At 45.3% G+C, this 19,355-nt stretch overlaps 1 protein-coding gene across 1 annotated transcript in view; it reads right to left on the bottom strand.

The window, feature by feature from the left end:
- Positions 1–19,355, bottom strand: part of TTC28 (tetratricopeptide repeat domain 28) — a 582,233-nt gene that overhangs the window by 68,711 nt on the left and 494,167 nt on the right. Inside the window, 3 exon segments of the mRNA XM_070385930.1 lie at positions 14,590–14,755; positions 16,711–16,929; positions 19,002–19,131. Of these exon segments, the coding sequence (XP_070242031.1) occupies positions 14,590–14,755; positions 16,711–16,929; positions 19,002–19,131 (515 nt within the window).

Genomic DNA, 19,355 nt, shown 5'->3' with positions numbered 1-19,355 from the left:
AGAGGGATCCTAACAGTTGTCTTACCTATCGCCAAGGGTTACTGTAAAGATTAACTGAGGAATGAATATATGTGAAGATGCCTGGTAGACGTTATTTAAAGTTCCCATATAGAACAGGTGGTATTATTATTATTATTGTCAGAGCTGATACCTCATTGCATTCTGGGCTTGCACACACTTACTTCTCTCCCCTAGTCCCTGTGGATAAAGGGTTTAAACCTCTGAAGTCTCTATGTCCTTATAACTGTTTCTTTCTTTCAAATGAAGTCAAATATACAACAGATTCAACTCTGTTTCAAGGTTGAGCTAAAATCACCAAAGCAATTATTTAGGGAGAGTTCAGGGAATTGTATGTAAGATTAAACGATCACTTTAATGTTTGAATGGAAACTGGGTAAATTCTCAAGGACTGCTGAATTATTTCTTTCATGATATGGATTGATATGTACTCTTTTCATTTCAAGAAATACCTTGGGTAATGAAGGATTTATTTTTTGAAGATATTCTTTAAGCCAAAGGACTTTTATTTTTCAATGAGAAACCATGATCCGTGCTCTCAAATTCACCTTAGTAAGACTGTTTAAATGATGTGTTAGATTGCCCTGTGACAGAATATTTCTCTACTTTTTCATCTTGTATATTTTCCTACACTGCTCTTTCCTCCATTTTACTGCTGAGACTGGAGAATACCCAGTACTTGGAGACTCAATGGAAGTTGCCAGAAGGGGAGGAGACAACTGTACTAAATTCTCCAAAGGGACAGCAAAAGTCTGGAAAGGCACTGAATAAGTAATTTTCTGTCTTTTTCTCATCCTCAAACAAAATCATTTGAAAATGCAATTCTAGAGCCCCAGAAGGCATAGCACTCTTTGCTTTTGAGAAACCCTTTCTAAAGCCCACATCCAGTTCTACCATTTAACTAGCTGTGAACCCCTGACAATTCCTTGAGTAACTCTGAGTTTCTCTGGGCTTCCTGCTATGTAAAATGGAACCACAATCACCACCTCAGAGGACATCACAGTGAGCGAGTATGGACGCCTGTGTCTGGCACAAGGAAAGGGTCGTGAAGGCCATTTCTCTCTTCTTCCCTGAAAGAAGCAAGTTGAGAGGTTCTAATAGGGAGTCAGAGTTAAAATATGAGTGTTAAACAGAGCCCCCAGGAAGGCATTTTACATATCTTGGTTTGTTAATACTATTTAGTAGTGTAAGATGAAATCAAAGCTGTACGCATACACTAAAAAATCCTACCTGCCATGAGAAACTGAAATGCCTTGTATTTTACAGAACCTGGATTCTCTTGCCTACTTGACTCATTTTCAAAGATAAGTTAGACAATAGCTTTTTTCCTCTTTGTAACTTTCTCCCATCTCTAATTCTCTATCCTTCTAAACCTAGCCATTTCCATCATTCAAAAATACCATAATCCGCATTCACTACAAACTCTGGTGAGTTTTCTCTCCAGAACTTAAAAGTCAACACTGAAATAAAGTAGGAGGAAGCAGATTAAAACAAACAAACAAACAAAAACTAACACATTCAGTTCAGTTCAGTCGCTCAGTCGTGTCCGATTCTTTGCAACCCCATGAATTATAGCACGCCAGGCCTCCCTGTCCATCCCAACTCCTGGAGCCTACCCAAACTCATGTCCATCAGTCGGTGATGCCATCCAACCATCTCATCCTCTGTTGTCCCCTTCTCCTCCTGCCCCCAATCCCTGCCAACATCAGGGTCTTTTCCAATAAGTCAACTCTTCGCATGAGGTGGCCAAAGTATTGGAGTTTCAGCTTCAGCATCAGTCCTTCCAATGAACACCCAGGACTCATCTCCTTTAGGATGGACTGGTTGGATCTCCTTGAAGTCCAAGGGACTCTCAAGAGTCTTCTCCAACACCACATTAGCTTACACTTAATTGAAAGAAAGTTTGTACACATACACACTCCCTCCCATCTTCCGCCCAACACCCCCATTTCACTCTGGTATTAATTCAGTTTGCTCAATCTGTGTCCTTCTTTGGAAATTTTTTCCCTTGTATGTAGCCAGATCAACTCTAACATTGAAGGGAAACTTTCCTAGCTTCAGCAATAACATAACATAACTGGAGTGGGTAGCCTTTCCCTTCTCCAGGGGATCTTCCCAACCCAGGGATCAAATCCAGTTCTCCCGCATTGCAGAGGGATTCTTTACCTGCTGAGCTACAAGGGAAGCCCATTACGGTAACTATGAATTGACAATGTTTGCATGGGGGAAAGAAAGGTAGGTCCACTTCATTTAGTCATTCAATTACTATTTTCTGAGAGTCAACCATGTTCCAGGTACTGTACTGATGGCAAACCACGCAGACCCAATCCTCACACTCGATGGACTTCTAGTCCAGTGAGACAGACACTACAAAATGAACTCCATACGATAAATAATACTGTGATTAGAACACCCCAAAATGAAACATACAAGGTGCTGAGATAGAAGGAAACACTGAAAACCCAACACTAAAACAACTCAGACCTAACAAATAGCTTTTTGGAAACCCCAAAGAGATGTCTTTGTTCTCTGCAGGGATGTGGCACACAAGTCTGGAGTGACTGGTCTAAGGAAAGGAAATCAATGTTGTGTATCACTCTGTCTTTCCATTTAATCTTTTCAAGAGAGACCGTCTCCAATCTTGAGGTGATAATCAATACGTGACACATGCACTGTCAGCCCCATCGGTCTAAACCAGTACATGTATATATTAACTTACAGTCAGATCTGCAAGTTATCCCCACCGCACGGCTCTATCTGAGCCGTGTCTCATGGACACGTGTCCATCCAACCTCCAGTTTTAGGTGGAAGCATCCACTGTTGCTTGATCCACCTGCGAGGCTGGAGGTGAGGACACAGAAAAAGCACTGGAGCCAGTATCAGCGGCAGGCTCACAGGAGGCCCTAGAGTGGAGGCAGGGAGGGGACGAGGGCAGGACAGCTATGGGCTGACTCCAGAGATGGGAAGGGACGCCATCCCTCCTTAAAGCAAGATGCTTTTAGAAGGGATGCCAGAACAAAGTGTTGTTTCTTGATGTCTCTAATTAACAGGGGATGAGCAGCTCGCACAGGAATAAAGGAAAAGACAATTTACAATGATAACTTTGTCTCCATGGGACAGTGTGTTTTTGGAGGTGACAGATCCTTAAATCATTCTGCTCCTCCTTGCTTATTAGCAGCGACTCCTCACTGGATTAGCATAAGTCCACCAAAAGCCAGGAAAAAGCATCTCGTTACTTTTGAAGCCTTAACGAGTTTAATGTGTTACTAAGACTCAGAAGAATTTCATGTGCTGGCCTAGGGGCCAAGTTTTGTAATGTGGATGTAAGTTCAAGGTCTGCACTAACTATCTGATCTAAGTCCACCTCTTTGAGTGTTGAAAATTGTGCTTTCATGGTACTTTATGAAGGTGGAAGTGGGAAGAAAAGACTAGAGCAATATGGGAAATAACTATGAAACGTGTTCCCACCTGTGTCATGCTTTGCCACATCAATGATGCCATACTGACCTCATGGTCAAGGGAAGGAGTCCTCCTAGCCCCCAGCAGTTCTTTCCCTCCTTTCCTCATCCACTCATCCACTGAACACTCACTGAGGGCCTCTTAAGTACCAGGCACTGATAAGAGCTGGGACTGTAAAGATAAGACACAATCACTAGACCTGGTCACTGTCCAGCCATTCAGGGACAATACTATTGGGACTGAGCCAGTCTGTCCTATTTAATTTTAGCTACCCAATGAGTATACATGAGACTTCTATGTACCACATGCCCAGACTTTTCTAAATCCTGGTTGGTAGGTAAAGAAGGGGGGAAGCAGGGGTGGTCAGCTCCCAGCAGGTATCCCCTACTTTGTCCTCTCTTCTTAATACCCCATGCCCCACTCTGACTTCTAGCCACCTGTGTAAGCAAATCCTGCCTTCAATGTGTGCTTAAGACTTCCAGGAAAAGCAATGCCCCAGGGGTTAGGACTCCAGGGGATCCCACGCTGGCAGAAGAAGAAAGTAAATGCACACCCAGGAGAATGTGCACGATGTGGAGGTGGGGGGGGGTGGCAGGGGGTGGGGGAATCTGACCCCTGTTGGAACAGAGGGTTGACTCCAGGCACTGGAGTGAGACAAGCCATATGGAACAACGGGGCCTGCTGACCCAGTCACTCCAGGTGCTCCTCAGCCACCAGCATTCTCTGTGCGTTATGATGTGTGTGGGAGCCGTCAGATGACAGTGGAGCTTTGGGGAAACTCCTCAGACAGCTGAGGGCCAAGGGAACTGAAGCAGGAGGAGGAGGCAGGAGCCAGGGAGGCCAGGCTGGTCATGCGGACGTATTCTTGTAAGAGCCGGCTCAGGGTGGGAAAGCTGGAAATACAGGTGAACCTGATTGGGTACCACCTGAGAAGGGGTTTGACTTTGGATGTGGGAAGCCTGAGGACATTTCCATGGGACCTGCTTGTATACAGGGGTAAGGTCAAGCCTAGAAATCAAGTGAGACACTGGGCAAGCATGCACATCTGTGTCCCTGAGGAAGACAACCTTTCCAAGGGAAAGTCCAATAACCAGATGTGAGCATGGGGAAACGCCCGTAGTTTTGGAGCAAGAGGAAGATGAGAAGCCGTCAGAGAAGACGGAGGAGGGCTTGCAGAGCTTGGCTCACACCAGGGTATGTGCTGCGTTGAGGGGGAGAGAGAGAAGCAGAAAGTGGTCCACGTCAGATACTAAAGGGAAAAGAAGCAGGAAGCCTGAACAGAGATCATCACGTCTCTGACTGTCTGCAGGGCCACTGCGGGTGGGAGTCTGAGCTCCTGTTCAGCACATGATCACGCAGGAGCGACTCCTGTCCTGTCCGTGTCCCACGGCATACATGTCTTGCTTTAGCCAATGGGATGTGAGCAAGCGGTGAGCCTGATGGTTTTGCTTGGACTCCTGTGATCCTGGCTTCTGCTCTGAGAAGAATGCTGTTTGGTCACAGAAAAAATGAGACACAGAGACCTAAGCCCAATAGGCTGCCTAAAGCAGAACCACCCCGGTGGACCTGCAGACCCAGGGCAAGGAACATGTCTGTGGTACACGTCTCTGAAATGTTGAGGTGCTCCATGCATTACCAGAGGAAAACCCCACCAGCACAGTGTGAGCCGTGGTCTGACAGTCAAGTGCGCTCCTCTAAGGACAGCGCCTCTTCAGGGCCTCCTTACCACTGAGCTCAAACCGTAAAAGTACAAATGAGATGAAAACAATACCTATTTTAGCCATTCCAAAGAGGAATTTGGTGGCTACACTGAGGTTATTTTCCCAAAGCAAGATAAGTCAAGAGTTATATATTAAATGTCTTAAATATTGATTGTTAGATAAAGCTGCACAGAATCAATCAGAAAGAAGAGACCAGGGAATTTTACTAGGGCAAAGGGCAGGATATACAAAGTCAGAGATATTGAGATTTGATTAGTTCAAAGAATTTTTACAAAGTTGGTTATGGCAACAGCCAGCCAAGGCTGATGTGGGCCTGAGAGGGACGCACTGACTGGACTGGTCGGTGGATTTGCCTCACCCCTCTCTTCCAGCCCGTGTTCTAACAGAAATGCCACTCCAAGCTTTGGGACCATGAACAAAGGATCTGGGATGAGACATAAAAGAAGTGTCTGGTGTTCAGCACTGCCCCTGCCCAGGCCCCAGGACACCCACCAGAGTCGCCCTTGCCCTGTGGCCCTGGTACAGACATGTTGGCCCCTGGTCCAGGGAAGTCCGGGCCTTTCACAGCTCCAGGCCCGGGGACCCCACACTGGCACATTGACTGGCACAAATGGTGTGCCTTGCATCACTGCTGTTGCTTTTTTGTCCTTAGGCTGATTCTACTATTCACCAGATTATTCTTCCTATGAATAATGGGAAAACCCATATTGAGCAATTCCAAGAATTCTGCTTTCAGAAAATTGCATGAGAAATACAAGAGGAGATTCAATTTAGGCTATTTCAAAGGTCATACAAAAGGACCAACTACACTTATCCTTCTTGCTAAGCTGCTGACTTACACTAAGAAGCTTACCAGGGCCTTCTGTACTCATTTTGTATTCAGCCTTCTGGAAGGAATCCAACTTTAGGAATCCGGGGCATAAGACCAGAATCTACAGCATGTTCCACTCATTTCTGCAGCTGTGTCTCTTCAAGTGCTCTAATCCCTAACCTGGCATCATGTTGTTTTTATTTTATTTTTTCTCCTCAGATGTAGCTGAGCCTGTGTGAGTCACCTCAGAGATAAAGCCCGCCCTTTGGAATGAGCCTTGTCACAAGAAGACAGGACATAAGAGATTCAGCTAGGCAAGCCCACCCTATCAGAAAGGGAGCTTGACTTCAGATCTTACAGGAAAGAGGCGAGCCTCTGAAGGCAGCAGCCGAGCACTGGGACGTAGGGACGACATTTTCTGCAACACAGGACAGGGGTCTTCCTCTTGCAGTGACCACTCACCAGGTGAAGGCCTGGGCCCTTCCCTTGCTCCAGGCCCCACAGGTGAGGGACTTCTTCTGTAGGTGAGGGACTTCCTCTGCTAAGAATGACCTCTCTGCCTCATGCTTCAGCTGCTGCTGCTGCTGCTAAGTCGAGACTCTGTGCAACCCCATAGATGGCAGCCCAACAGACTCCTCTGTCCCTGGGATTCTCCAGTCAAGAATACTGGAGTGAGTTGCCGTTTCCTTCTCCAATGCATGAAAGTGAAAAGTGAAAGTGAAGTCGCTCAGTCGTGTCTGACTCTTTGCGACCCCATGGACCATAGCCTACCTGGCTCCTCCGTCCATGGGATTCTCCAGGTAAGAGTGCTGGAGTGGGCTGCATTGCCTTCTCCGAGCTGCTTCAGGCCTAGCTCAAATGTCACCCCTGAGGAAACCTCCTGAACCACTGCCTTGACCCCTGGGGGGCAAACTGAGGCATGGTCTTTTTCTGGTTTAGACCTTTTCCATAGTGTTTCACATATGGTGGATTAATAATTCACACATTTGTTGCATGCTCCACACTGGCAGCTACTGTAAGCCCAAGAATTCCGGCTATTATTCATGTATGCATTTCCAAGCTCCAAAGGATCAGCTTGGCACAAACTGGGCTACATGCTCATAAAATATTTTCAAAATGGCACTGCCCTAATTTAGAATGAAGTTGGAAACTCTTTAAGGGATAAAATAAATGTCCCCAAATATTATATCCACTTTTACTTCATAGAATTCTAGGAAAAAATTTGGGATAAGAAAAAATATTTGATTTGCAAAATAAAATCTTACTAGTCTGGATTAATTGAGAGGTCAGCCTTGATTAGCAATTTGCCAGAATTAGAAAATATCATGAAGATAGCCTTAAACTTTCAAACTGAAAGTCACTCAGTCGTGTCCGACTCTTTGCAACCCCATGGACTATCAGTTCAGTTCAGTTGCTCAGTCGTGTCCAACTCTTTGCGACCTCATGAACCATAGCATACCAGGCCTCCCTGTCCACCACCAACTCCTGGAGCTTACCCAAACTCATGTGCATTGAGTCGGTGATGCCATCCAACCATCTCATCCTCTGTCGTCCCCTTCTCCTCCTGCCCTCAATCTTTCCCAGCATCAGGGTCTTTTCAAATGAGTCAGCTCTTCACATCAGATGGCCAAAGTACTGGAGTTTCAGCTTCAACATCAGTCCTTCCAATGAACACCCAGGACTGATCCCCTTTAGGATGGACTGGCTGGATCTCCTTGCAGTCCAAGGGACTCTCAAGAGTCTTACAACACCACAGTTCAAAAACATCAATTATTCTGCACTCAGCTTTCTTTATAGTCCACCTCTCACATTCATACATGACCACTGGAAAAACCATAGCCTTGACTAGACGGACCTTTGTTAACAAAGTAATGTCTCTGTTTTTTAATATGCTGTCTAGGTTAGTCATAACTTTCCTTCCAAGGGGTAAGCATCTTTTAATTTCATGGCTGTAATCACCATCTGCAGTGATTTTGGACCCCCCAAAAATAAAGTCAGCCACTGTTTCCACTGTTTCCACATCTATTTGCCATGAAGTGATGGTACCGGATGCCAAGATCTTAGTTTTCTGAATGTTGAGCTTTAAGCCAACTTTTTCACTCTCCTCTTTCACTTTCGTTAAGAGGCTATAGAGTCCATGGAATTCTCCTGGCCAGAACTCTGGAGTGGGTAGCCTTTCTCTTCTCCAGGGCATCTTCCCAACTCAGGGATCGAACCAGGTCTCCCACATTGCAGGCAGACTCTTTGCCATGTGAGCCACAAGAGAAGCCCTAAACTTTCAAAGGCTCACTGTAATTTAAAATAAGCCAACAATGAAGCAATGACCACTGCTTACTTGCTTAAAAGGACAGAAGAAGTAGTTTAAATCAGTCTATCAAGTATCTGTTTTCATCAATTAAATATGTCCTAGTTGCAATCTTGCTTTTGCAATTCGCTTGTTTAAAAAGCTCTGGGTTTTTTCCCCCTCTTTTAGTAGAGATGGGGGGTGGGAATCTCTTTGGGACTGAATTAATCATAATCTTTGGTTCATTGTTGATCCATGAGCAGCCTGTTTTCACATATTTATTCACTAATTTTTAATAAAGTCATAAGTACTCATAAACCCACCAGCCCAAACAGCTAGAGAGCAATTTACAGCTAATCATTTGCTACTTCCCAAAGAGCCCACCCCCTCCCCAGTCTGAGGCAAGTCCCACCCCCAAGCCCATGGCCATCACTCCCTGCCTGTCCATTCCACACAAGTTTTACTGCCTCTAGCTATATTCCGCTGGACCATAGAAAAAGCACGAGAATTCCAGAAAAAATCTACTTCTGCTTCAATGACTACACTAAAGCCTTTGTGTGGATCACAACAAACTGTGGAGAATTCTTCAAGAGATGAGAATACCAGACCACCTTACCTGCCTCCTGAAAAATCTGTATGCAGGTCAAGAAGCAACAGTTAGAACCAGACATGAAACAATGGACTGGTTCCAAACTGGGAAAGGAGTAGGTCAAGGCTGTATATTGTTACCCTGCTTATTTAACTTATATGCAGAGTACATCAGTGAAATGCCAGGCTGGATGAAGCACAAGCTGGACTCAAGACTGCAGGGAAAAATATCAATAACCTCAGATATGTAGATAACACCACACCTATGGCAGAAAGTGAAGAGGAACTAAAGAGCCTCTTAACGAGAATGAAAGAGGAGAGTGAAAAAACTAAACATTCAGAAAACGAAGATTATGGCATCTGGTCCCATCACTTCATGGCAAATAGATGGGGAATAATGGAAACAGTGACAGACTTTATTTTCTTGGGCTCCAAAATCACTGCAGATGGTGACTGAAGCCACGAAATTAAAAGATGCTTGCTCCTTGGAAGAAAAGCTATGACAAACCTAGATAGTGTATTAAAAAGCAGAGAGATTACTTTGCTGACAAAGGTCCATCTAGTCAAAGCTATGGCTGTTTTTCCGGTAGTCATGTATGGATGTGAGAGCTGGACCATAAGAAGGCTGAGCAACGAAGAAGTGATGCTTTTGAACTGTGGTGTTGGAGAAGACTCTTGAGAGTCCCTTGGACTGCAAGGAGATCCAACCAGTCCATCCTATAGGAAATCAGTCCTGAATATTCATTGGAAGGACTGATGCTAAATCTGAAACTCCAATACTTTGGCCACCTGATATGAAGAACTGACTCACTGGAAAAGACCCTGATGCTCGGAAAGATTGAAGGCATGAGGAGAAGGGGACGACAGAGGATGAGACGGTTGCATGGCATCACCGAGTTTGAGCAAGCTCTGGGAGTTGGTGATGGACAGGGAAGCCTGGCATGCTGTAGTCTATGGGGTCACAAAGAGCCAGACATGACTGAGCGGCTGAACTGACCGCTATATTCCTAAAAGCATATTTTGATTTCAGTTGTTTAACTCTATTAATAAAGATGTCACGCTATAGGTAGTATTTTTGGGACCTACTTTTTCATATAATATTTCTCCAATTTACTTAACTTATTTAATAAGAGGTTCACTATGACTCATCTCTTTTGTTTGCTGTCCAACATTCCATTTGGGGACTAACTGCAGCACTATTTACTCATCCATTCTCTCACTGATGGCCTGTATTTCCAGAATTTTGCTATTGTTTGCAGTGTGACTCTGAAGATTCCTGCTCATGTATAAGATCCTCTCTCGGATATACACATATATTATATTATGTGCCTGGGTCAAAAGGTAAGCAACTACTTGGCTCAGAAGGTGATGATAAACCACCTTCTGATGTGGTCATGCCAATCTACTTCCCCAAGCCACATATAAGATATCCTGTGGACCCACATCTCCTCCAGCACTTCGGATTGCCAGTCTTGTTAACATTTGTCCCTTGTTATCAGGCTAGAATCAACTAGAGGTATCAGCATTTACGAACTGGTGCACTCTAAATTAATCAGTGTTTTGAAATAAGAAAATACATTTGATTATAAAAATAACTTTCACTATAGAAAATTCAGAAATATAGAAAAGCACCAAAAGAAAAAAATAGTAGCAGCTATAGTATATCAAGATTTCATATTCATTTAATGAAGGAATATTTACCCTATTACAAGGGCAGTCTACAACTGCAATTTATTTAAAGACCCTGGGTAAGACCAGATCAGATCTACCACTGAACATGGCCCTGCTAGTATTCTAACCTGTCAGCTTAGCATCCCCAAAGTGCCACTGCACTGTCCCAGGTGCCCAGGAAGCAGCAAGGCTCTAGCTAAAGATCAGAATTAAAAGCTGAAGATGTGCTTTGAAATTCATAACATCTCCCTTATGGGAGGTTCATGTTCTGTACAGTGGTTTCAATCTACGCCTCTTTTGATCTGGGAGGAAGAGACTGGAAGTTCTTATTAAACACTTAATAAAAGCAGGTCTTTTATTTTAAATCCATTTTCAGAAACTCCTTTGTAGCAATGTACTTCCTTTCAGCAGCAAGATGCTATTAAGGAGAACAAAAATGGTCTGCAGAACAACAAGGATATCATGACCAGACTGGGTGATTGAATGAAGGTGTTCCCCCAGGTGCAGAGACTCAGTTTCTAGGGGCACACTGTGCACTTTATATCCACTGGAAAAAGGGAATTGGTGAGCCAGCCCAGCATGAGCAGAGAGTGCTCACAGCGCACCTTCTGGTGACTGAATTTCAAATTCACTGACGTCCCAGTCTGGGCCAGGCACTGTGTTAGACAGTGAGAATTCAGAGAGAACACTGCACCTGCTCTCCATGGCATCGCCATCTCCTTGGGAAGACACAACCCAGGTGACTACGGAACAAGGAAGAATGAAGTAAGTGCGATTGTTAGCGACCATGGAGAATAGCAGAGACCTGAGTTAGACTTACAGGGACTGGATGTTCCTGATGGAAACAGTACAAGCTTTAAACAGGGCTCTAAAGGGAGATTAGACTACCTACAGGAAAAGCAGAAGGACAAACTTTTTGGCCAATACAATATTTTTAGAACAGCTAAACCAATTTATACTCCTAGGGTATGAGACTGTCTACTGTACCCACAGTTTAAAAATATTTACTCATTTTATAGATGAGAAATAATTTATCTGTCACTTGAAATGCTTTCTTGAAACTCTGAGACAGAAACCAGTCTCACAAAAACTCCATTTTAGTAAATTCAAACCATGCCAACAAAGTATTCAATTTTAATATCATAATTAAGAACCTGAGTTTGAGGTCCCAAAAGATGAACGAATTTCTAATAAGACTAGTTCAAAGCAACAGGAAAGACCCTCACTTCTGGGTGTTCAAACTGGGATTGAAGATACTGAGGGAAGCCCCCCAGATTGATGCTGAGCATCAAGCCAGCCAACATCCTGGAGACCCCTGAGGAGGCACCCTGATTTGTGAACTTTCTGTCCCAGGCGGAGAGGAAAAGGTTAATGCAGGAAACAGAAGCAAGTTACAGTGCTTTCCTCTCTCCCTGCCATTGATGAAGGGCTGAACTATAACCTCAAAGTCATTTTTCTAAATCAAAAGGCACCAGGAAGCAAACTTAGTCACCCTCCAGTATCTTGTAAAAGAACTGCTCAGGCACAAGCGTTTGGACTTAAACTATGGTGTCCAATAAGGGGGTGCTGGTAAGTCAAAGGGTAACCCTCTCCTTCTCAGGATGAATTTCAACCTAGGTCCAGGAAAACTGAGATAAGAGAAGGCTGTACGTTCGCACAGGCTGAGTCCTCTCAGTGGCTGGTATGGACTTCGATGTCCTGGCTGCGGCAAGGGCGGTGCACACAGAAACCACCTCTGCATGCACAGGGGTTCAGACAGCAGGTGCTGCACACGTGGGTCCCCTCAGGATCTCATCTCAGTTCAAGCTCTGGAGTGTGGCCCTACAAGCTTGAAAACCTCATGTTATAAATGTACTCAAAGAATCTTTGGCCTCATGGAGCTCACTTCCACCAACCAAGGTCATAGAGTTGTACTAATCAGAATGCCAGTTTGTTAGGTACACGTTATATCTGCAAGTAGATGTCATGAGACACCAAATGATAATCAGAAAGTCTGACAAAAAGCATCAGGGGGGCAGGATCACCTGAGAGGTCTCTCCACTGAGGGTCACTGCAGACCCTGTGCATCCTGCCTGCAGTGGCCTTCATCTAGGTTATTTCTCGTCATCCTTCTGCACTCAGATCAAACACACCTTCCTCAAGACCCCCCCGCAACTCCCAGTGTGGGTTTCCCCACTGCTTACACATTTTCACTACCCCCTACAATTTTAAGTGCTTACAGCAATTTTCATTAAAAGACCATATCTGCTCTATTATTTTTTTTTTCATTTCCCCTCAGAGCAGGAGCTATGCCTGCCACCTCGACCACTCTGCCCAATCTCCAGTGGATGCAGCACGTAGTAGGCACTCAAATAAGTGTGGAAGGGCGGGGAGAAGGAGTGCATAATGACTGCCTGTACACTACGACGAGAACAGCCTTCCGACGGGACCTGGAGTCCTTTTGCCAAGATTCTCTCTCCCTTTGCACAAGATCAGAAGTGGGCATGGCTGAAGTCTGCCCTACTCATGGTCCCTTTTCTGTGTTTCTACTGCTGACCAACCCTTCCCCCTGTCACGCTTGCTTTGGATATGCAATACCTTTGACTGGGTTACAGGTTAATCAGACTGGTCTAAGCACCTTTCTGTCTGCTAAAGCAGCTCTGTGTACCCTGGCCTAATCTATTTTATGGTCATTTATAGTTGAATCTCGGGGAGTAGCCTTACATCCAAGTTCGAGGGGTTCCCACTCTGTGAAGCCCCTGTGGTCGCCACCCCACATGCCAGCATTAAGGACAGGAATGCTCCAAGATGCTTGCCAGCCGGAGGAGAAACAGAGCAACAGAGTGCGCATATGGCTGATGCCTGCTCATGCTTCCCACACACAGAAGCTAGAGATGACATTCTTACATGCTCCGGCTATTGTCTCAAGTATGATATTAATTTTGATAATTAAAAACAGAACCAGTACTGGCCTGGGAGTATGGCTGAGACTGAGACCGTTTTGATCCCAGCTCTGACACTAACTTGCTGTCAGCAAGTCCCATTTTGTGCCGGCTTCCGTCAAATAATGAGTTGGCCTTGATGACCACCAGGGCCCCTTCCGGCCTTGACAATCTATTTTCCAGTGGTTATTTTTCTCTCTAAGAGCTCATCTCAGACTTGATAAACACCCAAAGATCAACCCAGCTGCTGGCAATGACTACCATACACTCGGGAGTCTGAGTTAAGCACCTATTTCTAAAGAAATCACTGCCACATCTTAGGATTTTCATGATTATAAATGAAATCATTCAAGAGAAAAGCAGATGTCCCTGGGACCTGACACCAGCTCACACAGCAGATTCTCTGACACAGATCTTCTCAACATTTGTTAATCACAGGACGGAGGACTGAGACATCTGGGAAATCTGGCTATGACCCAGCTCTCAGGGACTCTCTTCCTTCCATCTTCCGAGAAACAGGGTCCTTCTGGAAATTACTATCTATATATAAAATGTGTATTATATATATATATATTTCTATATATAAAACAGTCAATTATGATTAAACATTTCCATGAGTATATAACTTCTACAATATTTGCAAAAAAACAGCACTTTTCTTCCCTATCCTTGATATTGGAAGTTCAGCGTCTTCACCTCAGCCCCCCAACACACAGATCCTGTCACTGGTGATAAATTCTCAAACAGGCGTTCAGTTGTAGTACAAACTCATTATGAATCTGTTTATAACCAAAAAAGCATCTCAATTTTAATTAGCTAATATGTTAAATTCAAAGTCATGTTTATGTTTAAACATTCTACAAACCCATCTTAGAAAATGGGCATGTCTGATGAGGCCCTTCCCTGTCTGAAAGGAAATTACTGAAAAGAACAGACATTCTGCTAAGGGGTTTGTACTCCAGAGACACATATTTGCTTCTGCTGCATCAACTGTGAATAGACTGAGCACAAGTGTGTGAATTTCAGAAGATTTCTTCAAGTAGGATGTTTATAAAAGAAACAACCAACAAAAACCCTCGTATCTGAAGGCAGGCCCAGGAGCACCGCACTGCTTACCTCGAGCAGTAGGACTCCACGCCCAGGGCCTCCCGCACGCTGGCAACGTGCTGCTCCAGGGCCGAGCTCGCGGCAGTTGGAAGGGCCGCGCTGCCGCCCGTCTGGGGGTCACTGGGGCTTCCCACTGTGCTGTCTCCCAGGTAGTGCTCATGAAACTTCAGAATTCCTGAAATGAGACAGGCACAGCCAACGTTACACCTGCCTGGGGTGTAAGGGGACGGGAAGGTGGAGGGCAGGGGGCAACAAGGTCACAGCTATGTGACCAGGAGGTCAAAGACGACGAGCACGCTGTCCTCCAAATCATGGGAAGAAATCCTAAAATCTAGGTCTTTCAGAATTCTGATCAGTACCATTTTTACAATTTTCACTATCAGGGCTGGTACATGAAAACAGGAATTCAAGACAGGGCTTTTGCTTTTGATGATACATATTCAGAAGCGCCGGGGCTGATGACTCGTTCACATCAGTTCACGTATTTTAAAACAGATGCGTCTCAGAAGCAGCAACCAGGGAAACTTCCCTTTGAGGAATGGTGCGTGAGCATGCCAAAGGTATATTCTCCCCAGAAGATGCACTCCTGACAAAAACTGTAACTAGCCAAATATAGACCTTTCGTTTCACAAAAGCAAAGCAAAATAAACACGCAGAATTAAGGCCAGATAAAAACATTTTAAACCATCTTTAAATAAGACCAACTGGTCAATGGTCATTAATGGATTAAAGAAGCAAAAAACGATGGCTGTATGAAACCGAAGGCAGTCTGCAGTGGTTTTCTGGCAATAAACACAGGACATATTCTTAAATGGTAATGAGGTGTGTCGGCCCTAGAAAATGCTGGTCCTCTCTGATTGGATCAAAGCCCCAATGAAAGCTTCAGAGTCTAATTAAGAGCAAAGAGAAACGGAAAGAGAAACAATAGGAGCCTCATTATACATGACTCATTATTATAGGGATTTGGATATGCCACCTGTCAAATCATGTCCCCAAAACATAACCACCATGGAGAGAAAGAACGTGCTCAATGCCTCCATCATCAGCTGTATCGTCCTAAGTACCAGGGCCCTCCGCAGGCTGGGATACAGAGATTTAGCCCACTGTGTCTGACACTCACCAAGTCACCACAGACATCACAACTCAAAACCGCTAGCATATAAAGGTCAGAGGCAAGAATGTTCTTTATGGGAAGCCTATGGAAACGTGGAATTAAGGGGAAAATTACAAAGAGTAATCCTGAGGCATGGAATGTATAAGCATTCTCAGAATGTAATCAGAACCCAAGAAGCACCTCAGAGCTGTCATCCAGCAATCATTTTTTAAATTAAAGGGACAGAGAGGTAATCAAGAAAAGCTTGTCAGTTTGCCTTGGCAGTTCAATGTTTTGAAATTGGCTTACAGATATCCAAGAAGCTCATTCTTCAAGATTCCCAATTATAAGATCCACTTCCCCAGTCAATAAACTCTAATTGGATCTGGTGTGTCTCCAACATGGTAAAACCATCAGCATTTTATTATGCAAAAAATATGGCCCTAACAGCTAATTAGTGGTTCTGTACTTAGCAAAGCTGTTAAAGTCTGAACATTTAATCCTGATTTAATCAAAGGGGATTTTTATTTCTGAAACAGATTAACAAATGAACTGGTTAAAAATGGGTTTTGCTAAACTCAGAAATTTCAAGCATGAGACTTCATTGATATACTGTGATAGAGTTGCCATCACCATTTCAGTCTCTTTAACTGGACCACAACAAAGGGTCACAATTATTAAATCATATCTAGAAAGAACCTGTTAGGACTTACAGTGATCGCTTTATTAGCTAATGAACAACAGTTGCCTAAAAACAGGGCTGCTGGTGACATTAATCCTCCTGTTCTTAGTCTTCCTTGATAAATGCTTCCACATTCACCAGCGAGGAGCTGTGATTTCTTGGGGGAATGAAAGAGCTGGGCTGTCTTATTAATTGAGTGCCCCACCACCAGCTACCCACTGAGGTTGAGGTTTCGCTGAAAGCCAACATTAGCTCCTGGATCTGATCTATGGTAACGCATCTCTCCCACCTCTGTTCATTAGACTTTCACAGTCTGCTGTCTTAATTGCCCTGTTCCCAAGGAAAGAGATCTTACCTGCCCCAGGAGCAAGCAGCCAGCTGTACAGGTAGCCCGCCGCCAGGGAGTAGTAAAGCACGAGTCCCCTCTGGCCGTTAACCATCTCTAAGATCTGATCGATAGTGACCGGGGAGTAGGGGTCAGAGTCCTGCTGTCCTGTTTGCCGTTCCACCAGGAGATCTGCAAACGCCCTTGTCCGTCCTCTTTCTGCCACAGCCAGAGCTTCATCATGATGGCCTAGGAGACAAAGGGATAGGCTGGGAGTCCACAGGGAGTGTGCTTATCAGAGATGGCCACCAGGTCCAGACAGCCCGGGCAGGTGGAAGCCCCACGGCCTCTGCACACCAACACGCAGCAGACTCTCAGTCAGACTGTCAAGTGCACCCCTGCCCCCGAGGCCGCATGCAGGGACCACTCTTCTCAAAGGCCCAGGTTCAGATCCCGCACTCCTGAAAGCTGCTGGGCGTCCCTGTCTGACAGCTAGCTCAGGAGAGCTGCTTACAGCATCCATCCTCAGCCTTGCCACTCTCCCTCCTCACCCCGAGTTGCTCCAGGCCTCCTGGCTTCTGACCCCATCCTCTTGGCTCACTGGACCTGATGTTCTGCTCTCTGGTTACCCTCTCACTTTCCTGCTCAGCCTGGTTCTGATTTGGTCGTGACAGTTGATCCCTCTGGGACATGGCTTCTGACCATCTTTCTATTTCTCCTCGATGCAGCTCCTCCATACATCACATTGACCAGCCCCGTTTCCACATTTCCCACCAAATTATACCTCTGTGTCCTTACACATGCTGGTCTATCTGCTGGAGTGCCTTTTCCTCCGTCAGTTGAAACAAGGGCTCCTGACAGCTGTCCTGCCTATCTCAACGACTAAATGAGGCCCTACACGTGGAGATGCCTGGTAGGCAGCATTCAAAGCACAGTGTATATATAAGTGACATTATAATTGCTGGGAGTTTATACCTTATTCCATTCCTGGGTCCCATACACTTGCTTCTTGTCTCTTCTAGTTCCCACGGGCAAAGGGTTCAAACCTCTGAGGTCTCTAATTCTTTGAAATCGCTTCTCTCTCCAATTTTTCCTCAGTCTTTTGATCCAACCTCTAAACCCACTTTGTCTAAGAAACTAATCTGTAATCTAGTGTAAAAGTTAATGCACAAAAATGAGAGCATAAAAGATGCAGCAACATCCTTTCAAGTGAAGATTGTTAGAAGAAACACAATGCAGAGGATTTACTTGCAATCGTGAATGTACAACGGAAGAGCTGCTAGAACGAAGGTCCAGAGAGAGAGCAGGCAGGGGGGAGACCAGACGCCACAGCTCCAAGAGCACTTCGAGGATGCCCCGCTTCCTGCAGTCCGTGCATCAGCAGATAAGTGGGGATTTACATGTATGTATGCAAATGTCTCCTCTTACTCTATTAAGTTATTAACTGGAACAGCAGGGACAATTTCTGTACACACTGGAAAATTGGCCCCAAAGTGCTAGACAGACTGAACACTGTGATTATAACAGATAATAAACTGTAATCCCAGGCAATGAGCACAGTTAATAGACACATTTTTTTAAGGGGAAGTTTGAGTATTCATATATATATATAAAGCAAAGGACAGGTTATTGGTGAGGCCTTAACAACCAACTTGAAAGACATTGTTAATTCCAATGGACACCTACTTAACCCAACTTCTGGGCTGCGGAAAATGGTCTGCAGAGATAGGCAGGCCTGAGGAGAAGCAGAGCTGGAATCAGGTGGCTGCCACAGTTAAGCCAGGTAAGGGGAGGGGGTGCTGCCCCAATTCAGCGTGGCACACCAGCCTGGGAGAGTTGTCACTGACAGTGCCACAGCCACGGGCAGGCAGCACACATATTTACTGGACAGCAGCATTAAAGGAGGTGTGGCAGTGAACCAGGGAAGAGGCCAGTGCCTTCTCAGGCGCCTGCCCCCACGTGCCGATGGGCAGAGGGAACCTGGTGGGAGCACCTGCTTCAGGCACCCTGTCTCTAGGACACCCCTCTGGCTCCTGGGTCTGCCTGCCAAGCCTCTTTGTCTCCACAACCAAATCACAGCCTCCTGGACCCCCAACTTCCATCTGCTGATGAACTAGAGCTTCCAGAGGTCAGGAGCTGGGCCCTCTTGACCGGCACGTGGCACTCCATTTGTTGGATGTATGAACGAATCTTCAAAGGCTAGGTTGTGGTTGTGGCTTCAGTTCTGCCGTGACAACAAATTGTATTTCATCACGGTGCTCACTAAGCGACTCAGACACAGGGTGCACGCTCGGGGTGGAAACCCCACTGCTCGCTCTCACCGAGGCTGACGAGCACTCGCTGCAAGGCCTGGTAGGAGGACGTCTGCAGGTCGAAGAGGGAGAGCTTGTAGTCTGTGCTCAGCTGCGCCTCGTGTCGGATCGTCTCAAACAAGGCTGATGCCCGGTAGAGCTGCAAAGGGGTAAAGAGAACATTATCCATCTTCCAGAAACTACGGGCCAGCCGTTCCCTGACTAAAGACCACTGCTGCTCACATCTTGCTATGCCATGGGAAAGCTGTTTTCAGAGTCTCCATTTCTAGACCTGAAAAGGGATCAGTTGGATCATACTTGGTAAATTACAGTTTGTGTAATCAATTTTTGACAGACAAGGGGATCTAAAAGACAGGGGTAATA

This window comes from Bos mutus, chromosome 17 (assembly GCF_027580195.1).
Source record: "Bos mutus isolate GX-2022 chromosome 17, NWIPB_WYAK_1.1, whole genome shotgun sequence".
NCBI classification, from domain to species: Eukaryota; Metazoa; Chordata; class Mammalia; order Artiodactyla; family Bovidae; genus Bos; species Bos mutus.
The sequence above is the reverse complement of the archived record's forward strand: the minus strand, read 5'-3'. Positions and strand labels throughout refer to the sequence as shown.